We start from the raw sequence: 21,348 nt of genomic DNA on the forward strand, positions 1-21,348 counted from the left end.
AAGAAATAATTCATTTTCTGATCACTTTTGTCTGGATCTCACCATGCAACTTTCCACTTAGTTTATAGACCTTTCATTGTACTTAATCTTTTATCTTAAGGGAATGAAAGAAGTGTGTTCTCCTTGTATTTTTTTTTTACCACAATTAATAATCTGGTCTACATTTTAAAGATTTATTACAAAAGGATTCCATCACAGATGAGGTTTCATCAAAAGAGGCCCAATACTAAAGAAAAGAAGGGTTATTTATGTTATGTTATTGAGGTAGGTCTTTTAAAGCCTTTACACCAGATAAAAGTAGGAGTGGTCTATAATACTTTAGTAGATTTTCATGGAAAATTTTCCAAATAAAGCCATTTGTGACTATCAGCAGAGAGAAGTTGTTAATCCGACTTTGACACTAAAGCAAAATCAAAATGTCTAGCATGAAAGACACAATGAGGAGCTTTATGGCATTTGTAAGGGAAGATTTATTATAGTCCTCCTTTTTGTGGCCAGTGCTGCACAATCCTGGAACTTTTCAAAAGCCTCCAAGAACAACCCTGTTGAACCTCATAGCCCTCACATCCCACCTAATCCACCTTCCTCTAGGACCTGCGCATTGTAGGCAGCGTTCTCTTTAGAACAGTCACCCTGAGAATCTCTTATTCCTCTCTTAAATGATTGTTCTCACGGGGCTTCTGGGTCTAACTCTCTTTATTTCTACTGTATTTTTTTTAATCTTTAGAAGTTTCTGACCCCTTTTAAATGTAGTGATCTATCCTCTGTGTCCTCAGTTTTTAGTCTATGCCTGGCATGTGTTAGACATTCACAAAGATCTGTAGAACCGATGGTCGAGTGTATGTATGTGTCAGCTGCTTGCCAATTGTTCCTGGGTATGGATTGAGTACTATGATCTTTTTAAGGTGTGCACGGTAGTCTGTGGCTATCAGTTGCATAGATGATATTTATATTGTAAAGTCAAATACTGTAAGTATTGGTTATACCTTCTGAGACTTATGCCTATTAGACCCTTTGCCCCTTGTATTACTTAATCCTAAAAAAAAGAAAAACCTCAATGGCACAATCCAGTATGTAACCTTCCAGAATGAGGAAACCTATTCCAAAGGCTTAATAACTTCAAACTTAGCAGTAGAGTAAGGATATGTACCTGGTAATAATAGACTACAGACCAAAGTCTCGAATGTAGGGTCTTTGAATTATTAAACTACATATGTTTGAATATCTTTTGAAAACTCCTCTAAGTATATTAGTTTTGAATATAGCAGCATGATTTCATTTTTAAGTTTTTAAGCAAGTTGATCATGAAGTGTCCATTTATAGCTACTTGTTCCTGACCCATCTGTTTTCTATCAGAATTTTTACTGTCTTAGCCTTTGCCTCAATGGAAGCTTGTATAATGCACATGGAAGAGAGGGCTATGTAGAGGCCAATGGATGTCCAGAGTGGATCTCTGGTTCAGGCTAGGAATTGAAGCTTGGCTTTTTTATTTTTTTAAAGCAATCTCTTTTTAAATATTCTATCCAGTTTTCATACCTAATTTGTTAATATTTTAATTAGCATACAAAATGAAATTTATTGTGGCAGTTTCCTGCTTAACATTCCACTTTGTTTTCATCCCAACTTTTTTTTTTCTGTATCCTCCTCCCCTTCTTAATGGTCCTCTTCTACTCCCCAAGTTAATCATCAGTCCACAGATTCCTGGAAGCTCATTGATGTATGTTGTAATGAGGCTGTTCATTTGTTCCCGGCCACCCAGTATTTAACCGAAATAATCACACAAACTGTATTATTTAAATCACTGCTTGGCCCATTAGCTCTAGCTTCTTATTGGCTAACTCTTACTTATTAATTTAACCCATCTCCATTAAGCTGTGCATCACCACGAGCTCGTAGCCTACCAGCAATCCATGGCTTGCCTCTCACTCTACCTCCTTTCTCCCAGCATTCACTTTAGTTTTCTCTGCCTACCTAAGTTCTGCCCTATCAACAGGCCAAGGCAGTTTCTTTATTCACCAATCATATTCACAGCATACAGAGTGGAATCCCACATCAGATGTAGGCAGGCTGAAGATGGTCCTAATACCTTTGTTCCAGTCTAAGTTGTTTCTGGGCATATTTCTCACTTGTCTTATGGCTTGAAGTAAACACAAAATCTTCCATAGTAAATAATTGTGGCCTTCTCTCTTTCTTTATTCTGGTACCGTGACTAGAATCAAGCCACCAAGCACCACTTCTAGGTATTGAGGTATTGGACTAAAAAAAAAAAAAGAAAGAAAGAAAACTTTGTCACTCTCCTTAGAGGTCTTGACAACTTTTAGTATGTGGACAGAGGGGTAACTAACAATTGGCTCTATTAACTGCCAGGTCTCTTAGCAATAGACTGTTCTCAGGAGGGAGAAATGAAAGGCAAGGCTAATGTCAGCCATGTCTCCTGCTTCCTTAGGAATGAGAGTGCCCAAGGTCAGCAGTAGTGTGGAGCACCTCTATGCCTGTCTTGAAGGCACTATGTCACAGATGCACCTTAACTGGACCTGAGTGTCCTTCTATGTGCTTCTCTGCTTTATGTGCTGCTTTGGGTTCTGTTAGCTTTGTTTCACCTAGTCAAGAGTTAGAAGCATGTGCTCTAGCTTTTAAATGTGAGAACTGAATTATTAATAGTTTCTGATAAAATATGATCCTCCGTTTCTGCTACCCAAAGCAGCACATTCTCATGAAGTTTGGACTTCACTAATTAAATTTCTTTTAAAGTTTTTGACTACTTCTGGCTTTTTATTTCTTCCTTGATTTATGGCAGCTATTACTCCCATGGAGCAAACCAGCAACATGCAATCTCACTAGATTATATGTTTTGTGCATCTCTCATGTTCAGTGTTTACCGCCCATGAAAAATTGATGTTATTAATTCATTTTCAACATTAATTCATTAAGTCATAATGGCCATGATTAGGGCATACCACCACCCTTCATATGTTTTATTGTAATGCTCTCTCTTTGTGTCTTTTTGTGACAAAGTTCACTAATAGTAGCCTTCTATATCCCAGTATCAGCTGTTTGTTCCTTGTCCTTAATGGTGTTGGCTGGAGCCGTCTGAACTACTTGGACTTACTCATGAATGGTGAAGTGCCATCATTCTACTTCAGCCGTATTTATTATTGGGCATTCTAACAGACTTGCTTGTGTTTCAGAACTTGATCCACACCTTTGAAAGGGGATACAGTGTTAGAGACTGAATCAGGACAGAAGGGTGTCCTGCAGCTTAGGAAATGACTGTGACATTATGGATACATTAGGCCCAGTTTTCAAGGATCAGTGAACCTTTCTTTACTTTTTTCCTCCTGCTTGCTTGTTTACTTATACTCCTCCCTGCCTCCTTTTCTGCCTCCTGCAATGTTGACCATCTTCAGCAGTTCCATAGTCATTACCAATATCTAATTTCTGGTTGGTTCTTATTTCAAAATACCTTACTCTGAAACAATTTTTCATCTACAAAGTTCCCCACAAAACCAATGAAAAATGGCTCAAATTGTATAAATAGTATTGAGGACTTTTTCTTGTAAATGAAAGAATTGAAAGAATTCATAATGCCAAGTCTTGTAAATGAAGTAAGAATTATATTTGTAACATTAAGTCTTTGTGAACAGATTTTTTTTTTTTTAAAGCTGTGGTGGGGCAGGAGAGCTTTAGTTACAAACTAGTGAATAGTAATCATGAAACTGTCCGTTAATTAGTCATCATTTCTGATCATGTGGTGGCGAATCAGGTGGCTTTAGGAAAAGCTGTCTCAGTATGGAATGGTTGTGTGATAGGAGGAAGTATCTTAGCCTTCGAGAACATGCTCAATGATGCTTTCTTTCTTCCCCTGTCTTTAGATGCTTAGAACGCTATGTAATTTTGTATTTCATTTGAAGGTAGGATGTTGTTAAAAGCTGACAGTCTATAATATAAAGTATGGTGGGGAGTTACATAATACATGTACTACATAGAAAAAATGCAGGAATGCCACAGCATGATTACTATAACAATAAATTTAAATGGTAATAGATAGAAGATTTAATTAACTGTATTGAATTATAGCCTTCACAAATCAGTGTTTTTGCCAATGAGTTCCCAGATTGGTCATTTACATTTTTGTAGAGTGTGTGTGTGTGTGTGTGTGTGTGTGTGTGTGTAAATATAATAAAATCTATTTTCTGGACTTTATGAAAATTAAGATAACATGAGACTGATGACTCCAAATACTTTTAACAACACGAGTTGGAGTTTCTTTTAAAAATACAGGACGGACACACACACACGCACTCACACACACACACACACACATATTATACATATATAATTTTCTCAGGTCATGTAAAACAAGCCTGATAAAACTTTAGTGACCCATTGTAGGTTTTTTAAAAAAGGAACCACCCAAACAAAAAAATAAAGAGTTATTTATGTATGTACTGTTAGAGCCTCTAGATTATAAATTATAAAATGTTCCTGTTTATGTTTTAAAGTCGAATGTCTATATAGCCATTGAACTAGTTAATTCTTTCTGTCCTCTTTCATCTCCTGTGGTTCAAATACCCAAGATTAGTAATCACTGACTTTATGCCTCTGACTTATACCTAGCAAGGAAAACTTACAAACATTTGGGAGTGATTAAAGAACAAAGACACAAGGGGATGGAGGCAAGCATTTTAGAAAATAACGAACAGTTGGTTTATCTTAATTGCTACCATATTCATTTTTTCTTTTTCTTTCTTATGTGTCAATTGGGAGTTTGGTGGAAAACTAACCCTCTCGCCTAATAATAAGACTTAATTCACTGCAGGTTTTCTGAGTGACTTTATGTTTTCTCTAAGCATGGGTCTTGAAGGTCTTTTACTGTTGAGGTTGAGCACACTTTGTTGCTTTTAGAGTGGAGCAGTTTGCTTTTCATCTCCTAGAATGCATCTTAACACCCGCCATCATTTTAATCTGGATGGATGGGCAATCATGAGACAGCCAGGTCAGTCGTAATGGTTCAACCGAGAGCAAGCTCGCACTTGGATCAGGTTGTGTTAAGCAGCCCTGCAGATGTGTTCCAGATAATGAAGAGTTCTGTACAGTGATAGTGAATCTGAGATTGCCAACTTCTGACTCCTTAGAAATGAAGTTTCACAGATAGTGTGTCTTATGAGACTATTTGGTGCTTTGCTTAAGGATAAAGACATTATGACAACACAGTTCAGGCCTTATGGTTCCCCCTTTATTCCACCCCGCCCTTTCTCCAGTATCGACTGTGTGTTTCTCTGTTCGTCATATGTATCTTTAATAGTGTTTTAGGAAGCAAAGCACCCATGGGTATATATTACACAATGTCTTCTAAGCAGGTTTTGTTGTTGTTTTTATTGTTTTTTGTGTTCTTGTTTTCCTGTTGTCATTCAGTACAGATTCCAGAAGAAGAATGGGAGGAGTAGCATGATTTTTATTGACAAAGTTATTGTTGAAATATAAGGTTTTACTTATTGCGAGTTGAATTGCTCTCGTTTGTTTTCTTGAGGCACTTGCCCTGTCCCAGCCCCCTACACACATCAGCACACTCCTCGCAGCTTAGAAAGAAGTTAAAACTAAGAATTAAGTTAAACTAAGTTAAAATTTAGAAATCAGTTTCTCATGCATGTGCTCGTGTATGTGTGTGTGTTGGTTGAGTTCTGTCTGGTGACTGTGAGCTAAAAAGAATGTAAAGTCAATTGACAACTCAGTTTTAAATAAGTTTGTTTAACCTTTTGTGTTTCAGTTGCTTCTTTGTTATGTAGCACTGGTAGATCAGGGCCTTTCAACATAGTTTACGTCATAGACTTAAGAAAGAAGAGTAATTGAGGTGATAGTGCTATCTTTCCCTATAAAATATATTTTAAATCATGTTGGAATCCCCAGAAGCATGGGAATTAGAAGGGAGGATCCCCATATTTACTTTCTTTCTTGGCCATCTATTTTTTATCCTGTTGCCATTTTATCCTTTTGAGACATTTCATCCAATCTGTTTTGGCTCTTCTTCTCATATTGTAGTTATCATAATGAAGGAAACATGCTAGAATGACCCAGGAAATTCTGGCAATATCTGTTTCAAACCCCATCTTAGAGACATCTCATTCGGAAGTAGAAGAGACCAGTGAAGTCAGAGACACTTTGGCTCATTGGCTTGGCTCTCTCTTCAGGGCATTTATAAGTAAATGTTCCCCCATCCCATTTCCCTTCATGTCGTCTTTCCCTCTGCTGTGCCCCTGTGAGCCAAGTGGTAGCCATACTCTGAAAAGCTGTGCTCCTAATGCTTCTAGCCCTTTCTCTCTCCTCTGCCATTCTCTTCTCTACTGTGGGGCAATCGTGTGCTGTGAAAGTATATGTCTTCCTGCACTCTCTCGTGGCAGATTTCCCCTGTGTTCCTGGGTAGAAAGAGCACCCTGCCATTTATGTCTAACCTTTGTATTTAATTATGCTTTCCACAGGTTTATCCTTCTCATTAAACTGTAAGCCTAATGAATAAAATTACACCATTTTCTTTTCTCTTTTTCAGTTAAATAAATACATGGATAAAAGATAAAATCTAAATTGGTTAGGAATGTGTGTAGCGAACATTATTTTAGATGGATTCTCACGTTGAGATCAACCTACTTTTAGGTTCATGACTGACTCCTAAGACTCTGCTTGATGTATACAGAATTTACATGAATTAATATAGATTCCCATTAAAGGTTACATGCATATATTTACTTCTCTTCATTCTTCCCTTGTACAGACGGAATCTCACTAAATTGTCCCTGATCTTCAGTCACATGCTGGCAGAAATTAAGGCAATCTTTCCCAATGGCCAGTTCCAGGGAGATAACTTCCGGATCACAAAAGCAGATGCTGCTGAGTTCTGGAAGAAGTTCTTTGGAGACAAGTAAGTCAGAGTGTAGACCCATCGACCTGGTCTTCTGTGTTGTCAGCTTATTTCTTGACTATACAGAGGAAGCATTCGGTATTTTTGATAGGATTTAATTCTCTTCTTTTTCCTTCAGTGCTGAGGGTTTGAGCTAAGACCTTGTGTGTGCTGCTTGAGTGTTTTCCCACTGAGCTGTGGCCCCCAAACCTTGATAACCTTAGAATGATAATTGTTCCTGTTGTAGTCAACAAATGTGTTAGTAATGAGACATATAATTTTTGTTGTTAGAGTCAATGTCAGATTAGACAGAATTTGTATTCTGAAAGAACTTATTGTGTCAGTTAGCTCTGAGAAGCAGACACATATAAAATAATTCATGTGTATAATTTCTTATCATTTAATACCTATCTAGGATATATATATATATATTTATTCCTATGTACCTTATATATATATGGTACATAGGAATATTTACCTTAAAAAGCATAAATAGCACTGTGGAAATAGCACAGGGAAAAGTGCTTATTGTGTAGGCAGGGGAATACAGCTTGAGCTCCCAGTATCCACATAACTATTGATGGGCATGGCAGCCCACCCGTAACACCATCATGCTGAACATGGAGATGGGGTTCCTAAAGCAACTGACAAGCTAGATTAACTAAGCTGGTGAGCCCAGGATAATGTGAGAGACCCTGCCTTGTATATAATGTGGAGAGTGATTGAAAAAGACGTACTCAGTTTATCTCAGGCCTCCTCATGTATGAATAAACACATATGCATTTACAGATACAAACTTGCACACACACACACATGTACACACATCCGCATATACATATATCATATACATGCAAAAAAGTGGGATATTAGTTGTGTTACGTTTGTTTGTGCTGTGGAATATTTAATGATTCAAAGATGTTACATTCTTTTATGTTGCATTGATTCGTTGAGCACGGTAAAGCTGTGTTATTTTGCCTACTTCAAACACCTAACTGGTCTAAGAAAGAGATGAATGTCCAATAGCTAGGCAGCAGAGAGAAAAGGCAGGGCTGGCAAGCAGAGAGAATAAGTAGATAGCCAGGGAAAAGGAGGAGAGGAGGACCCAGGGGCCATCACCTCAGCCACACAGCCAGAGCAGGAGGAAGAAGGAAAGAAAGGTATACAGAATAAAGAAAGGCAAACAGCCCAAAGGCAAAGCATAGGTAAAGAGAAATGAGATAATTTAAAGTTAGAAAAGCTGGCTAGAAAGAAACCAAACAAAGGCTAGACATTAATAAGTTAGAGTATGTCTCTGTGTATTTACTTGGGAGTGAAGTGAAGTAGCTGTCCCCAAGAATTAAAAAAATAATAAAACAAAAGAAACACCAACTACAGACCTCTTTTTAGAGGAGATATATGTTAGACTTAGAAAGGATCTTTAAAAATGAGGTGCAAGAGCCTCCTATTTCACCCAGCGATCCTTTCTGTGTATTGTTCACAAAAGCCCATTAGGTTTAAACAAAAGCTGTGTGACCAGGCCCATCTCAGAGCTGCCAAGTAAAGACCATAAACACTTCTTACTCAGATATACATGTCCATGAGCAGGTTAATGTTGGGGTTGAATGTGAGAATTCATCATAATTTATATAACACTTGGTAAACTTTGGGAATCATCCCTCAGAAGTGAACAACGGGAGACAAGTGACTTCCATGACTTCCTAAGGTTTCCTTTAAAAAGAGCACCTTCAGATGCTCTTGCTGGAAGAGGCACACTACCCAGTGGAGAGGACGCCTGATGGCTTCCACATTGATGAGTGTTTGAAAACTGGGTAGCTGTGCCTGTCTGTTACATGAATTGTGGAGTTAGACAGGTAATATGTGGGCTATGCTTTGAGCTGCTCAGTGCTCTCAGAATGGTGACTGTAGCATTGGCTTATGCTTTGTCCTTTCCTTTCTGTCATGAAAAGGTTGGTTTCTGTAGCTACTACCACTACTAGAGTGTACATACATAGAGCAGCGATTTTAACAGGCCTAGAACATTCTGGTTCCAAAAATATATTTTGGTTTGGTGCTTGAGAAAGGACTTACCATGTGTCTTAGGCTAACCTAAAACCTAAGGTCTTCCTTAGGCTGCTTTCCACATGCCGGGATGATAGGTGTGTGCCACCATTCTTGGTTTGACTTCAAAAAATCCTGTTGTTCACTTCCTATATTGAAATGAAAGGAGAATATACCATTTTATTCCAGTGGCATGAATCTGTGTTGTAGAAATCCAGCTCTTCATAACATTTCTACGTCCATTTACCATTGAGGGATTAATAGTTTCATCCTCACTGCTAATGTGAACCGCAGGAGCGGAGAGCATCCTCATGAAATATGGATGAGTGGCGCACAGCAGCGAGGCGAGTTCTGGAAGAGCGCTGGCATTGCAGCTCCCGTGTTAGCACTGAGAGCCCAGGGCACACGTGGTGACTTTCAAAATAATTTTTCTCTTAAAGCTTCTGAAAATGTATAGAACAAGTTGTTCACGGAAATTCAGTTTGAAAACTGACAATTCTGCTTTGTTATACAGCACTTTGTTAGGAGGTTCCTAAGAAATGACAACTGTGCTCATGTTTTTGAAGAGTCATATTTACTTTGCTGACACCACACAGCACGGCGAATTATGAATTTTAGACACCTTGGGTCTCCTTTGTTTAGCCACAGGCGCCAAGGGGCTGCTATTGTTTAGAACTGTTCCGTCAGGAAATCACTTAGGCTATAGTCCAAGTGCTATCCTTGCCCACGGTCCTCCCTCCGGCCACTGAGTCTGTGACGTCGACAGGCTGAAAATGGCCTTTGACACCTTTGCTTTTAGGATGAGCATACAGTTCCAAGGTGCTTCCCGAACTGATTCGAGAATAAAAGTGGACTAAAGCCATTCCTCATTCATTGGCTGTTGTTCTGTGGTTCCCTGTTTCTTTCGAGTTCATGAACAGTGTGTGAATAGTGTGACTTCCATGGACTGAATTCTTTCTCTTCATCATGTTCCAAATAGCTCATATTTACTTGGTTCTCATCTTAAAGAATCCCTGTCATTTATCCTTTACAGTGATGATATAAGAAAACAGTTTCATTTAATCTAAGCGGTGACGTTACACTTCAGAATAGCACTGTTAAAAAAAAAAAAGACCTATAATAAGAGATTGTTTCTACAATCAGTCAGATTAAAATTTTGTGATTTTATTCTTTTTTTTTTTTTCAAGACAGGGTTTCTCTGTGTTTTTGGAGCCTGTCCTGGAACTAGCTCTGTAGACCAGGCTGGTCTCGAACTCACAGAGATCCGCCTGCCTCTTCCTCCCAAGTGCTGGGATTAAAGGCGTGTGCCACCACTGCCTGGCTGTGATTTTATTCTTAAAGACTGTTGTTATGGTTTCCTTCCATGAAGGCATAAAGTCATCTTTAACAAAACTTTAAGAATAAATTAAAATAAAAAACAAGCCATTCTTCATAAGACTTCATGATACTCACACATTAATTTCATTTCAGACCTTATGAAAACAAGAATAGAAAAATGGCTTTCAGTACTGAATGCCTACTCTCTGTCTGGGGGCTCAGCAGAGCAGCCAATAGGCCCTGTCTGCCAGAGACTCAGTAAGACAAAATGGGCATGACAAAAGGAATAGAAAATCCTGCACACTCAAATCTCTATGCAAATCCATTTAGTATTTTAAAAGTTTAGTGTTGCTTTTACTTCCTTATTCTCTTCACCAGGAGGTAATAGAAACATGTAGGAAAGTAACATTATTGAATAAATGTATCAATATAAGTTACAAAATGAGACAGTCAGACCAAATCTTCATATTCTGGAATAATTTTTATAATCCAGGGGCGGGGTGGACCCATGCTGGTAATCCAGAAGCATTTTCAGTCTGGCACAGTTTCCCAACTCACACAAGTGCATAAATGCTTAGGAAAGTCAGCAGAGAGGGGGAAGAAGGCAGGTGGAGGGCAGGGGAGGGAGGGAGAGAGAGAGAGGGAGGGAGGGAGGGAGGGAGACAGCATGGGAGGGTCAGGGAGAAGAGAACACAGGCTAAAGTGCTCACACACCGGGGAAACTGTTTTTCTAAGCAGGACCACTAGCCATTAAGATTTCACCAAAGGTTCCCAAGCAAATTATTATGCAGCACGAAGTCTTTCACTTCTCTTGGGTGTTCTTTCTCACTGTGTCCATTACCAGTTGTTATGTTGAAGTTTCGACTTCCCCTGGCTTGCTGTTACAGCCTTTTTGTTGGACCGTCTGTCTTCCATAACAGCTTCTGAGACCAGTGAGATCTGTGGGAAGCAGAAGCAATCACTCCAAACATTGGCCAGAACTGCTTTAGAAATACTGGGTCTGAGATCAAGTCTAACACCCCAAACTTCAGCTTTTAGGAAACATTAGCTGACCTCTCTTTCTCGTTCCTTCCTCCATGCTCTCCTTACTTCACCCACTCTGAGCCCCCACCCCAGATCAACTGCAAAGAAACATCTATCCCACACTTTACCAGTATTTCCCCTGCACACTTCCCTCTTTTCACGCTTCACTCTGCTAATTTCCCTACCACTTCCTGGGTGACTAGTCACCCATAGTGTGCCCGAGCGCTTCGGAGACTTTCCTGACAGACTTTATCTAAAGTTGTTTTTCCACATCCTTGTTGGTACCCAGGTTCCCATTCATTCTTCTAGTTTACAAGGAACGGTGATATGTTCCTGTTTCCCAGTCGAGGCATTTCTGAGAGACTAGACAGTCCACTTGAAGACAGGGACTCCATTAACTTTGTTTTTGAGTGCCTTGGTGTATTGTCTCAGAATGTGTGGACACTGATACTCATTAGCAGACTGTGTGCATGCGCTGTTTTTACTATTTTATCTAATCATGTGGATAATTATCATCCTTTCATGAAGCTTAGTTTCTGAGCTTCATGGAGTCCCTGTAGATGCCTCAGCAGAGTGTGTCATTTAAGCTTTTATGAACATTGTACGTTTAATTCACAGATGGGGAGCAGAGGATTGTATGGCCCTTAGCCTGTACGAGAGAAAGCCAAACAGCTTGTTTCCTCAGGGGAGGAATGCAGTGTAGATATGTGGTCCTCTAGTTCCTGTGGGCTCTGACTGCAGCACTCACTTCCTCGCTTTGTCCCCGGGGACACTCCTTAGATGGTCCATGCATCCCTTTCCTCTTGTCTAGTGTAGACGTGAGGTCGGGACATTATCTGTTGTCTGGTGCTGCTGTGAAAATTTAACAGGTTAGAAGCTGCCTATAAGAGTATAATATTGTCTGGCGCATAATCAGCTAACTATATTGTGAAGTAATTAAACAATTTTTTCTTTGATCTTACTTCAAATACCATATATATATTTGCTAGTTTTAGAATTAGTATAGTTAATCTTGGACTTTGATGGAGCTTCCACATCTGGCAATCTAAAGCAAACCAAAAAGAATTAAAAGTGAAAATTGAATTGTTCTAAGATTATGTGTATCCCTTCGTAAAAGTGAGTTAAAGATAAATGATCTTGCTTGCTCTGGGGAAAAATGACCTTTTTATGGCTGGGTTTATTGCCTCTGCCTTTGATTTCCCAGGAAAGCGGTATGGACTTTCTTTGGTTTTCCGTATTTACTTTTCACTTTTAATAAGAAACAAGAAAAACTTATTTTTTTCCTCTCCATTGAGTAATATATATGTTCTCTAGGCTATTAACTAGATCTGTTTCCCGTTATAGAAAAGACAACCTAGTTCTCTTTAATTAATAGAGGGAGTACACAGTTGAAACTGGGCACTTTTACAATGAAACTATACAACAGGTTCACTAGGAACAATATTACCTAAAAACTGAAATATAAACGCAAAAATAATTTTTTGAATCAGCTCCTATTATTGTCTATCTAAACAAATTATAGTATTTTATGTCAACAAAACAATGAAGCTTAAATACAAATTAAAGGATTTTTTTTTTGCTACTGTTGAACTCATTGTCTAAAATTCAAAAATACAAAATTGTAACTTACTAACGATAAGCAGTGTTTGTTCAATTTGGGATACAGGATATAAAATGATAAATGCTTAAAGTTGTTATTTTATCATTAGAAATTGCCTACTTACTATGAGTAGTAAATAAGCTAATTTACCAGTGGCCATGGACTGAAGCATGAGAGGATCATTGGCCTCCAAGGAGAAAGCATATTGTAGAGAATGTACATTTATTAATAGAGTATCTACCCGGCCTCTTCCTGGGGATACAGTAGTGGGACTGACTTACTGTGGTGTCGGTTAGTTCAAAAGAAATGATTATAGGAAATTCAGCATTTTGTAAATACATTGTCTTCTCCTCATTTTTCTTTATTCTACTCTTTACTTTGAAATAAATGTCATTAAGCATAATCTTATTTTTTAAAAAGAACATATTTAAAGAGTAGATCCAGATTTGCTAAACTTATAAATTCAGCCATTTTATTATGTCCCAGTGATTCAGGCCATTGTGGGGCAGAGGATGTTGTGGCATTATTGACCAATGATCACCTGAACTCCATAATATTCAGAACGTTCTTGGTGACTGTGGAATTCAGACAAGGGAACGTGAATTCTGCTCCAGCAAGGACTTGCTTGGCTCAGGACTGAGCATGCTCAACGCTGCTGGCTCTCACCTTCACTATACTGTATTTTGAAACCTCTACCTGTTGCTTTCTTTGCACTTTTTTTTTTTTATTTTTCTTATGCAAAGCCACACTTCTAAAGCTCGGTCATTTGTGTCCCTAAGAAAAACTGAAAGCCATTGGTATGTTTTAAGTGGAAGAGGGTTCAGTTTATGTGCTAGGTGGATCATAGTGTATAGTGTGTTTAAGAAATTTTAGCAATGATCTTCAAATCTTAATTGTATTCTTCATTACCAACTTAATACTACTTTTCTAGCATGGGATATTACTCGATGTTTTCCATTTTTATGGATATATAAGTTGTACATATCCCGTACTATACTGATATGTGTGTTCACCACATGCATAACACAAATAAAATGATATATACAATACAAGAATAGCATTGATATATTCTTCACGTCCTGGAAGGGATCATATGTGTATACCCTCTAGTGTCTATGATTGCCACCTACACATGCATTTTATTTAAGTATAGAAAATAAAGTTTGTTGTAACATCTTCATACATGCCCATTGTAACTTTGTTCAGCTTTGCCTCCTTGCCTTCTCTTGTTTCCCACTTCTCTCTTCTCTCCTGCGGTTCTTTCTATTCCTGCATGTCTCCCTTGTGCTTCCTGTCTCATCTTGCACCTTCCCTCACTTTCTCTGTCTCTCTGTCTCTCTGTCTCTGTCTCTCTGTCTCTCTCTGTCTCTCTCTCTGCTCTCTGTCTCTGTCTCTCTCTCTGTCTCTGTCTCTCTCTCTCTCTCTCTGTCTCCAGATGACTGGAGAACTGGAGAGTTGTGGTTATTGCCCATTATAAAACATCTGGGTGTTTTTTATTTAATTCCAGACTCTACATAACTAAGAGCCCCACTGTGAGTGGGTAGCACTTGGCACCCTCACAGACAGAATTAAGGCTCAGGGAACACATACAAGACACAGCTGATGCTTTCATCATTGCATTGCTATGAGTAAAACACATCTTTTGTGTTGACCCAGAAACTTGGAGACTTCTGCCAGCATCCATGGAACTGGCAACTAATTTCCTAGGAGCTTGGAAGCTGAGCAGCATCCCAGCCTCTGCAACACCTTAGAATCACTTTTGGCTGGTAGGAAAGCTATTCAATTTTATAGCAAAGTAATTGATTTTTTTCACAGTCAGTGTATGGAAATATATTACTGCTAAATATTCATTGCTGGCTGCTAAATATTCATTTTCTATCTCGAATGTTGATTATTACTGTGAAGAATAGTAAGTAACTATAGTATTTTCTCTTTTCTTTTCCTTTTTACTCTTTGGGGGCCCCCCACCCAGATTCTAAATAATAGCTTTATTTCTAGCCAGCTTTCTAACTTACATGGTCCTGTCTGTAACTACTTTCTTGCCTCTGGGCTGTTTACCTTTCTTTATTCTATATATCATACTTTCCTTCTTTTTTTGTTTATTTTTTTTTATTTGTTGCAAAAAAAAAATTTCCGCCTCCTCCCCGTTTCCCATTTCCCTCCCTCTCCTCGCACACATCGGTTCCTCCCCTCACTCCCCTAGCCCTCTCCCCCTCCCCCCCACTCCATTCCCCCTCCCTCTCCAGAATGAAGAGCAGTCCAGATTCCCTGCCCTGCAGGAAGTCCAAGGTCCTCCCACTTCTATCCAGGACCAGGAAGTTGAGCATCCAAACAGGCTAGGCTCCCACAAAGCCAGTTCATGTATTAGGATCGAAATCTAGTGCATCAGCCTTCATTGTCCGCCACGTTCAGAAAATCCGGTTTCATCCCATGCTTATTCAGTCCCAGTCCTGCTGGCCTTGGTGAGCTCCCAATAGATCAGTTCCACTGTCACAGTGGGTGGGTGCACCACTCGTGGTCCTGACTTCCTTGCTCATGTTCTCCCTCCTTCTGCTCCTCATTTGGATCTTAAGAGCTCAGTCCGGTGCTCCAATTTGGTCTCTGTCTCTGTCTCGATCCATCGCCAGATAAAGGTTCCAAGGTGATATGCAAGATATTCATCAGTAAGGCTATAGGATAGGGTCATTTCAGGTTCCCTCTCCTCAGTTGCTCAAGGTACTAGCTGGGGACATCTCCCTGGACACCTGCGAGCCCCTCTAGAGTCAAGTCTCTTGCCAACCCTAAGATGGCTCCCTTAATTAGGATATATATTTCCCTGCTCCCGTGTCCACCCTTCCTTTATCCCAACCATCCCATTCCCCCAAGCTCCCCCCATTCTCCCCTTCTCATGATTCTCACCCCATTTCCCCTTAGCCCCATGCCACCTCACCCCCAAGTTCTCAGGTTTTGCCCTGCAATCTTGTCTACTTCCCATATCCAGGCCGATGACTATATGTTTTCTTTGGGTTCACCTTCTTATTTAGCTTCTCTATGATCACAAATTATATGCTCAATGTCCTTTATTTATGGCTAGAAACCAATTATGAGTGAGTACATCCCATGTTCATCTTTTTGGGTCTGGGATACCTCACTCAGGATAGTGTTTTCTATTTCTATCCATTTGCATGCAAAATTCACAACAAAGTCATCGTTTTTTACCGCTGAGTAGTACTCTAATATGTATATATTCCACACTTTCTTCATCCATTCTTCCATTGAAGGGCATCTAGGTTGTTTCCAGGTTCTGGCTATTACAAATAATGCTGCTATGAACATAGTTGAACAAATGCTTTTGTCATATGATTGGGCATCTCTTGGGTAATACCACTCTTGGGAATATACCCAAGACATGCTTTCCCTCTTACTCTTCAGCTGCCTGTGTGTCTATATGATTAGCCCCTGGAATCTTCCTCTTCTTCTCCTTTACTTGCTCTTCTCTCTTCTTTTTTCTAATATAGATTTCTCCTGTTTACTCTCTCTGCCTGGCGACCCTGCCTATTTCTTTCTCCTGTCTAGATGTCTTTGCATCATTAGACAAATATTCCACAGCATCAATAAATGTAGCACATTTTAAACTAACATTCCACGATATAACTTTTTCTTGTTTAGTTCTAGTTTTTCCCTACTTTCTGTTACTTTTCAGTATCTGCAAAATATGAAGCGTAAGCTGTGCTTCAGGCCTAGAATCCTAGCTCCTCAAAAGAGTAAGGTAGGAGAATCACAAACTAAGGGCATTCCTGGGTATAGAGACAGTTAATGTCCAGCCTCAACTACTTAATGAGACCTTATCTTAAAGTAGAAGTACCTGATGGTATACCTAAATATGCTCAGTATGTGTAGTTTCTCCAGTAAAGGTCTTAGAATATTGTTGGGTCCTTATTTGGTTTGCTTTTATGCTTAGACTTCTAAGGCTTCTCTCATTGCTAACTGACTTAATTGGCCAGTATTGAGAGATTTAAGAGGATTTCTGTTTTATTATTGACTTTTTTTGTGTGTTTTTGACACTGACCTTATTGTTGAAAGGAAGATCATTTTAAAGCATTCTACAAACTTCTGTGGAATTATTTTCTACTTTTAATGTGTATATATTTTTTGTTTTGCTTAATCTGACCATAGCCGATCAAAGGCAGGTTGCTTTGAACATGAACCGTTGTATCCCATGCACCTTCCAAATGTTAATGAACTTTCTGAGGAAATAAAATGAAGACCAGTTGTGCTTTAGGAAGATGCGAACAAAAGTCCACAGCTTTAAGAAAAGAGTCTGCTGTTCTGTGGTCCATGAAGAAAATGAAAAAAATTATATCAGGAATTTTAATGCATTTTTATAAGTGGTGTTTTTTTCAGTTTCTCCTCCTATTCCTTTCTACCAATAAACATACTTCCAAAGTCAAAAAAATAAATATGAGTGTGACTGTGGTGATTTAGGGTTCCCTTTGGTGAGTTCTTATTCTTCTGGTTAATAAAAACGACTGAAAAATGAACTTGAAAGTATTATGACCATTTTATTAGCATTTGAACGAAAAACAATAGAGCAGACAAACTGAAAATTCCAGCAGCTGCCAGGAAGAGGGAACTGCAGAAGAGGAAGACAGAGAATCAGGCCTTACACCTTAGGGTCTAAGGAAACAGACAGGTTCAACCATGGAGGTCAGCAAGCAGCTGCATTGCAGAATGGAGCAGGTCATGTGTGATTCCGAGAGTCAAAATGTCCAGAAGGGCATTGAAAGAGACTTTTTAATTGTAAAGGAAAACGTCCTCCCCAGAATAAAGAGCAGGAGTGGGTTAAGCTATGCAAGCAGAAGTTCCATAAGTAAGTTATTGTGAATGTCAAGGGAAATATAAAGATAGAATTTCCTTATTTCTTAAATGTAGATCTCTGAATGTAGATCTCAGACTCAGACTAGGAATGGGGTAACTGTCCATTCCACCAAGAAATGCTTGTCTATGCTACTGCAAAGTGTCACAGGCTTTGTCTAGGAAGAATGCCTATCACAAGTGGTGTCTGTGCCTTTCTCTGTGCAAGTTGAGATGTAGTTAGATCTAAGTATGAATGCCTCTAGTTACCATGGTTATATCCTGTGAAGTGTGAGTGGTCCTGAGGCATTTATCAGTGATGCTGATTTGCTCTTTCTGCCCTGCTGGAAAACAATTGGTTTTCCCTTATTGATGGAGCAGCAGAGCAAAGATAGCCCGATAAGAATCTATTTTCATATCCTTCAAGAAATGTAGTCATTACGAAAAAGATTGGATTAAGTAATAACTATTTACAAGAATGTCAGCAGGCCTAGGAATCAGAGTCCTAATGCTCTGCATCCATAATGAAAAAAATAAAATCAAACCAGCAGACATCTTCTGAATACCCTGTTACATTCTGTACAAAGCGAGCCTTCACTTTAGAAGTGCTGACACTGAAGATCTGTTTGGTAAGGTGATTATGCTGCAAAGTTATGCTGCAAAGTCCAGCGAAAACTTTAAAATAAGAAATGGGTTAATACAGATAGGACAGATTATCTTCAAAGCCCAAATGACATTACATATGGATGGACTAGAATCAACTTTCCAAACAACTATCACCACATGAAAACTAACAAGCAGTAAAAGTCTTGATTTATTATTAAAAGCCTGTATTATCTATTCTCATGCTCTCTTTTGATATTTAGTAGTGACTTTAATGGAACACTCTAAGAATTAACTTAAATAATTCAAGTTTAATGTTCATGGCTAGGGGCATGCATAATGTCAGGTAATGAAGTTTCATGAAATGAACGCACCAATATAAAAACATTCTGAAGAAGGTATCAGCATGTCACCTGATCCTCTGTTGGTCAGAGCCCTTGCTTGCAGCAAGTTCCATGCAGTTAAACACCCTCCCACTCAAGTCTCACTTTGTAGTATGATGGAGTCACTAAGGGTTAAACAGCATGTCTTGTATTCCTTGTTAATGATGTTGTGCTCATGGAAGTCCCCTATTCTTGGGTGCAGCAGTGTTTAATTTATTTTTCTTGTTCCGTTATGTAAATATTTATTATATTGTTTGTGGTATCTGAATGACTGTCAATTAAGAACTGTTTTATGCACCTCTTCAAAGGATTTATGCATTTCTGATGGTTGCATTTGAGTTCAGGCCTTCATCTTTAGTAGGCTCATCAGCATTCCTTGAAGCTCTTGTTGTCAGTTCTGGCCATGTCATGCTCCACCTTGCTCCACACCCCTTCAGCACTTTCTAATGGCTCTCAACGTGGGAGAGTGGACTTTAATCATACTTAGATTTTCTTTGCTCTGATGTCCAATGAAGTTGAGCCTATCATTGTATGTTTATTTAATATCTTCATATGTTGTTTCCTTTTAATTTTGTTTATAGCGTCTGCTCATGAACAGCCCCTCCTCCATTCATTGCTTACTTTATGCTTTAAAATCTTTGGCTCAAGCCAGGCGGTGGTGGTGCACACCTTTAATCCCAGCACTCGGGAGGCAGAGGCAGGCGGATCTCTGGGAGTTCGAGGCCAGCCTGGTTTACAAGAGCTAGTTCCGGGACAGGCACCAAAGATACAGAGAAACCCTGTCTCAAAAAACCAAAAAAAAAAAAAAAAAAAAAAAATCTTTGTCTCAGTTTAAATTTTTTGCCTGCTCCAAATGTGTGCAGATATCTTTCTGTGTCTCTTCTAAGAAAACTCAGTTTCATTGTTAGGTTTAAAATACCTCAAGTTGATTTTCTAAAAGAATACTAGTGTCTGGTGTTCAAGATTTAGTTCCTTACCTACTTTTATCCACCAGCCTTCATAAAAGTGTATCTTAAAAATGTATTTTACAAATATTTGACCTTATATAAAAAAAATGCTCTGTGGGTTTGTTTTTTTTTTGTTTGTTTGTTTGTTTTGTTTTGGTTTTGGTTTTTGGCTCCTAAAACAGCAGTTTTTCCATCTCTGTTTGCCTATCTGTGTCTCATTGCCACTGTGTTAATGTGAAGGACATAAGCTTGCTTGTGTTCTTTTAAAAATTATTCTATTTAATCTTGGTTATTAATAGTTTGCTGTGAGGTTTCGAATCTGTTTGTTTCTACTGCAGCAATGCCCTGTGGAGTTTTGACTGAGGTTATTGAATCTATAGATCAATTTAAGGAGAAGTGACAACCTCATAATACTGAGTCTGCCAGCCCACTGGAAGGTTATATATCTCCTTAGGACGTTGCTATTTCTGATTCTACATGTGCATTGACCTTGCTCTTCTTCTGTTAGCTCCCCACTCCCAAGTGTTTCATATTTTCAGATACCATTACGTCATACAGAATCTTAGAGTTTTAGATTCTAGTCCCGGTTTGTAATGCTATTTCAAGAAATGATGAAAATGTTTAACATTGAACCCTTAATGCCAGTAATTAGATAAAAACTAGTTTATATAATAATGTGCTGTGAATATATTTACATGATAAATATCATTCTGTGCAATTCCAGTTGCTGTAATACAGTCTTTCTGTCATTAAACATGAATATATTTGCTTTTCATTTGGTGGTGTTACACATAGCACTGCCTTAATGAAACAGTAGGTGAGACTTTACATTACCTGCTAAGTGCTTTTTTAGACCAGTGTTTCTTAGACAGAATCTCATGCAACTAGACTCTCATGCTGCACAGGCTTTGAACCTTTTTACCAGTTTGCCCTCTAGAAATGCTGTGTAAATTCTCTTACCGCATATGTCTGCTATTTCCTGTTTCCAGACACCATTGCCCTTGTTCATTGTCACACCTTTGTTATGTGAAATTTCCTTCCAAGTGTTGCACGTAAAACACAGAGCCTTGAATGAACTAGACGTTTCATGAAAATGTTTTGCTTTCCTTTTTTCTGGACTGATTTCCTAACATCCATCTTTCATATCTTAAAATTTCAAGGCTTTCACGTTAGACGGACACATGCTTCCTCTTTTACACAGGTGACAGCATAGATGACTGAGTCACCTCTCAGTTGCTGACCCACTGACCCCCTTTCCGTTTTGTCTTCTTGTGTCTAATTGACCTTATTTCCTTATTCTTTCTCCAATAATGTTTATTCTTTCTGTACAGATTAAGATAATGATATCTAAACAGCATGGTATCATGGCCTTGTTTAGCATGTTGTTTTCTCTGGGCATTATATGGGACAACTTGCTACTTTTGTAAGAGATTTCTGTATTGCATATGAGCAATGGTAAGCTGTGAAGGAATCACGCACTTATCCTTACTAAGATTCTAAAGGTGCTGAGGTCATACTGTGGAAGCAGTTGTCTAGGTACCCACTGCTCTTTCTACTTGTCTTGTGTATTAAACATCATTTGTGTTTGGTCTGGAAATATGGCACTGCAGACAAAGGCACTTAATGCCAGTCTGATCACCTGAACTTTAGCCCCATGACCAATATTGTGGAAGGAGAGAACTAATTCTGGCAATATACACAAACACACACACA

The 21,348-nt window shown here is 38.8% G+C and overlaps 1 protein-coding gene across 4 annotated transcripts in view; it reads left to right on the forward strand.

The window, feature by feature from the left end:
• Window positions 1-21,348, forward strand: part of Cblb (Cbl proto-oncogene B) — a 186,948-nt gene that overhangs the window by 83,472 nt on the left and 82,128 nt on the right. For all 4 annotated transcript variants that reach the window (XM_005345058.1, XM_005345059.2, XM_026786262.1 and 1 more), the window contains exon 4: window positions 6,767-6,913. In XM_005345058.1, coding sequence (XP_005345115.1) covers window positions 6,767-6,913 — 147 coding nt within the window. The remainder of the gene's footprint in view (window positions 1-6,766; window positions 6,914-21,348) is intronic.

This window comes from Microtus ochrogaster, chromosome 2 (genome assembly GCF_000317375.1).
Source record: "Microtus ochrogaster isolate Prairie Vole_2 chromosome 2, MicOch1.0, whole genome shotgun sequence".
NCBI lineage: Eukaryota > Metazoa > Chordata > Mammalia > Rodentia > Cricetidae > Microtus > Microtus ochrogaster.